At 48.4% G+C, this 3,233-nt stretch overlaps 1 protein-coding gene across 1 annotated transcript; it reads right to left on the bottom strand.

Annotated features, from left to right (window-relative positions):
* Positions 1-766: 766 nt before the first annotated feature.
* Positions 767-2,932, bottom strand: LOC109753533 (F-box/FBD/LRR-repeat protein At1g16930-like). Its single transcript, XM_020312444.1, has 4 exons — positions 2,240-2,932; positions 1,656-2,012; positions 1,414-1,545; positions 767-1,156 (listed from the first exon to the last, which is right to left on the bottom strand). The coding sequence occupies exons 1-4, from the start codon at positions 2,930-2,932 to the stop codon at positions 767-769; spliced, it is 1,572 nt and encodes a 523-aa protein (XP_020168033.1).
* Between the last annotated feature and the right edge of the window lie 301 nt (positions 2,933-3,233).

Below are 3,233 nucleotides of genomic sequence, written 5' to 3'. Positions count from 1 at the left end.
GTGTGTGACGGTCTACGCACATCAAATATTGATCTCCTGAATATTTTTATATTTCAAAGAAACGTGCTGCTAGCGAGGCGCATCCGGCAATCTTTCGTCTTGGATCGTTCCACGAGACATGGGTTACTGTAATCTAGCAAGGCACTGATGTTGCTTTGGCAGGCATGGGGAACCATGCCTCTGGTAACGTGGCACTGACTTGTCAAAGGCACGCGGTCCTATGTCAGACAGGAGCACTGCACTAGCGCTGACACACATAAAATCTACAATCTACAGAGTCGCGCTTACTCCTGAAGCCAACGCACACCTGTGCCGACTCGATTGTTTGTACTCAGACATAAACTCGTTCACGGACATGCGTTTACACGAAAGGCACGTACAGTCTGAGGTCGCTGGGAGCACGGTTTGAGATTAAGCAGAGCCACGGCCATGTGCACATACAGTCTGCCACGAAAGGAGGCAGTGTCGTCTGGTCACTGCAGACGCACTTGTTTACATCCACTAGATGCAAGTTCATTGTAGAACAGGCAAGGCAGTGCCTCTTCTCTTCCAAATGTTTTTGTTCCCTGGTCGACTACCGCACACGAATGTTTTTGTAGCATCATGATGGTGACATAAAACTAACAAATTTTCAGAACAGCGGGTGCATAGCACAAAAGCATTGTTATAACAAGCTTACAAAATGGTGCAAAAGGCTTCAGTCATGTTTAGACATAACACAGAATTAGGTTGGCGCAACAACATCTAACTATACTAGCTTGAGGAACTAACTACAGCCCTGTGTCCAGCAGGCACAAGTGAACGGATCTGACAAATCTAGGCATTCAACACGCCTGTGTTTCAAATCCAAGCACAGATGATTGCAGCATGCTGATAACTTGAGATGGGTGCGTTCGGAAACTTTATTCTCCCACAGGAACAACTTCTGTTGCTGTTCGTAAAATTCTTGCGTGAAGTCTGAGGGAAAGCGAAACTTAATCCTCATGGTCTCTAGCTCCGTTGCATTCAGAATAAAGAACCTCACAAACTCAGTGTTCTTCCCGCTTTTTTCATAATCTTCCAGTGTTACTGCCTTTAAATGAATGATGTGTTCTTTGAGAAACGCACTGTGCTTGCGACGCCAAATATTTCTTGCACCATCAGGAATGTTTCCTCCCTGAAAACACATAAAGGTTGAAAGATACTCAAGATGTATGGAAGGACAAAATGAACGGTAAATTCCATAACCCCCGTCCCAATCAGTTCGTCAAACATTTCCCTAGATACGGATGTATGTATAATAATAAATAAATAAAACATGCCTAGACATAGGGTGTATCCATTGTAAACAAAATCTAAGATAAGCTTTTTGAGATGCAAGGAGTGCTACACTATGCACGGTATGAGCTTGTCATTGGGCGTGAGAATCATCACCTGAACAAACAAGTTCTCCAGATTTGGAAGGCACTTAAGCAAGTGAACGACCAGGTCCACTTTATAAGTCATGGCCAAAAATAAGGTTTTGACAGATTGCCGCATTGTAGATAGGCTGGCCATCGCCAAACCCTTCAGATAACATAGAAAATAAAACATAAAATTATTAGAACAAAAGGTTGGTTGACATGAAACTACTTTCTCAAGGAAATGCAGCTGGAATTATTGTGAAATGTCAGTACCATAAGACCTGTGGAGTCAAGCGACATACTGAATTTGCCCAATGTCTCCAGTTTGGGTGCAGAGACGATGAATACCTCCATGTTATTGCTCTGGAGATCGTGGATCAACCTTTGAAGTGAGGGGGCATCCTCGATGATGAATTCTCCTTTCTCACCACGGATGCCGATGCTTACAAGGTTACGGGAATTTATTGTGATCCGATGCCATTCTCTATTGCAAACAAGCAGCAGGCACTCGAGTGCAGGGCAACTAGAGTTGATCATGCTTTGCAACGAGAAGTCTGATATATCAACCTCAACAAGAGAAAGTTTCTTGACCAGTGGTAGTTCAAGTACCTCTACATAATGGTCTGGTATCTGGCAACACGCGAAGCTGACAGTGCGCAGAGAACAGGAAAACCGAAAGACGGACTTCGGTAGTGAGGGCGTAGATGAAGAGCATGTGTGTGATAGTTTGACAGTTTTTTTCACAAATCATGGAAATAGGTAGTAAAACTCAAGCACCTGGAGATTGTTCAATCTGGGGGACTCAAGCCAGGTGTGGACAGTAGAGGGTCTGCATTGGAGGTAGCACGCCGGTATACAAAGGCGGAGAACTGCCCCACATGGCTGGAGAGGATGGACTCTGGAAGGCACGAACCATCACCAGGAACTGTTTTTTTTCCCTGATGCCAATTTCCGATGTATCGTATGCGAGCAACCTCCTCGCTGTAGGCAGAGACCCTACTGATGATCTTGACATGAACTGTTTCTTGGGCGTTAAAAAGACGAACGACAGGGATCTCACGGCAGTAAAGATTCAGAGGAGCGGTCGGCCAAACAGGGCGCCAACGACGTGCGAGCATCCGAGAGTGGATGCCCTCCCTAGTGGAGAGACGGGAGATGACCTCACCGAGGATGGCGTTCGGGAGGTCGCTGATGCGGTCCAGACCAGACTGCTCTTCCTGATCCTCGGATCCGGTAGGCGCACCCTCGCCGCTTCTAGCCGCTACCGCCAAACCACCAGAGGACGGCGTCGCCGGTGGCGCGAGCTTCGCCCTCTTGGTGCATGGCGCACCGGAGTGGATCTCCATCTCCGTCTCCATTGCTGGGATCGCGCTGCCTGCGAGCGTCGCTATATGTGGCGTGGATCTGAAAAGACCAAGGAAGAGGGTGTGTCTAGGGTTTCGAGACTCTGTCCGGCTTAAATAGCCGGAGCCTGGCCTCAGGAGACGAGCCAGAGCGGCGTCGCCGGAGGGGATGCCCGTCGGACCCTTGGGTTTCCGGAGCAGCGCCATGTGGCGCTCACACCCGAATACGAGGAGACACCCATTGAAACATAATTGGGGACGGGAGGGAAGGGGAGAAGAGTGGAGGGATCCGTTCAAAATGATTCCGTTGACTCTATCACCAGGAGAGGCACGGTATGGCGGCCCAGAAAGGCATGCTTGCATTTAACGCGGGGTCACGTTCGTGTGTTTATAGCGGAAACCCGCGGCAGCCGTCTCATCCTTGATTCAGTGTTTCAGGTCACAGGCACGGGCATGAAGCGCTCAAAGGCATGGTTGGTGGTATTACATAGAGTCACGCTAGCCTATG

Source organism: Aegilops tauschii, chromosome 2 (genome assembly GCF_002575655.3).
Source record: "Aegilops tauschii subsp. strangulata cultivar AL8/78 chromosome 2, Aet v6.0, whole genome shotgun sequence".
NCBI lineage: Eukaryota > Viridiplantae > Streptophyta > Magnoliopsida > Poales > Poaceae > Aegilops > Aegilops tauschii.
Note: the sequence above shows the minus strand (reverse complement) of the source record. Positions and strands in the feature narration are given on the sequence as shown.

Coding starts and splice junctions, on each gene's coding strand:
- LOC109753533 (XM_020312444.1), bottom strand. CDS start 2,932: ATGGCGCTGCTCCGGAAACCCAAGGGTCCGACGGGCATCCCCTCCGGC. Junction 2,013..2,239: donor TGGGGCAGTTCTCCGCCTTT/GTATACCGGCGT, acceptor GCGTGTTGCCAG/ATACCAGACCATTATGTAGA. Junction 1,546..1,655: donor TTGACTCCACAGGTCTTATG/GTACTGACATTT, acceptor TGTTATCTGAAG/GGTTTGGCGATGGCCAGCCT.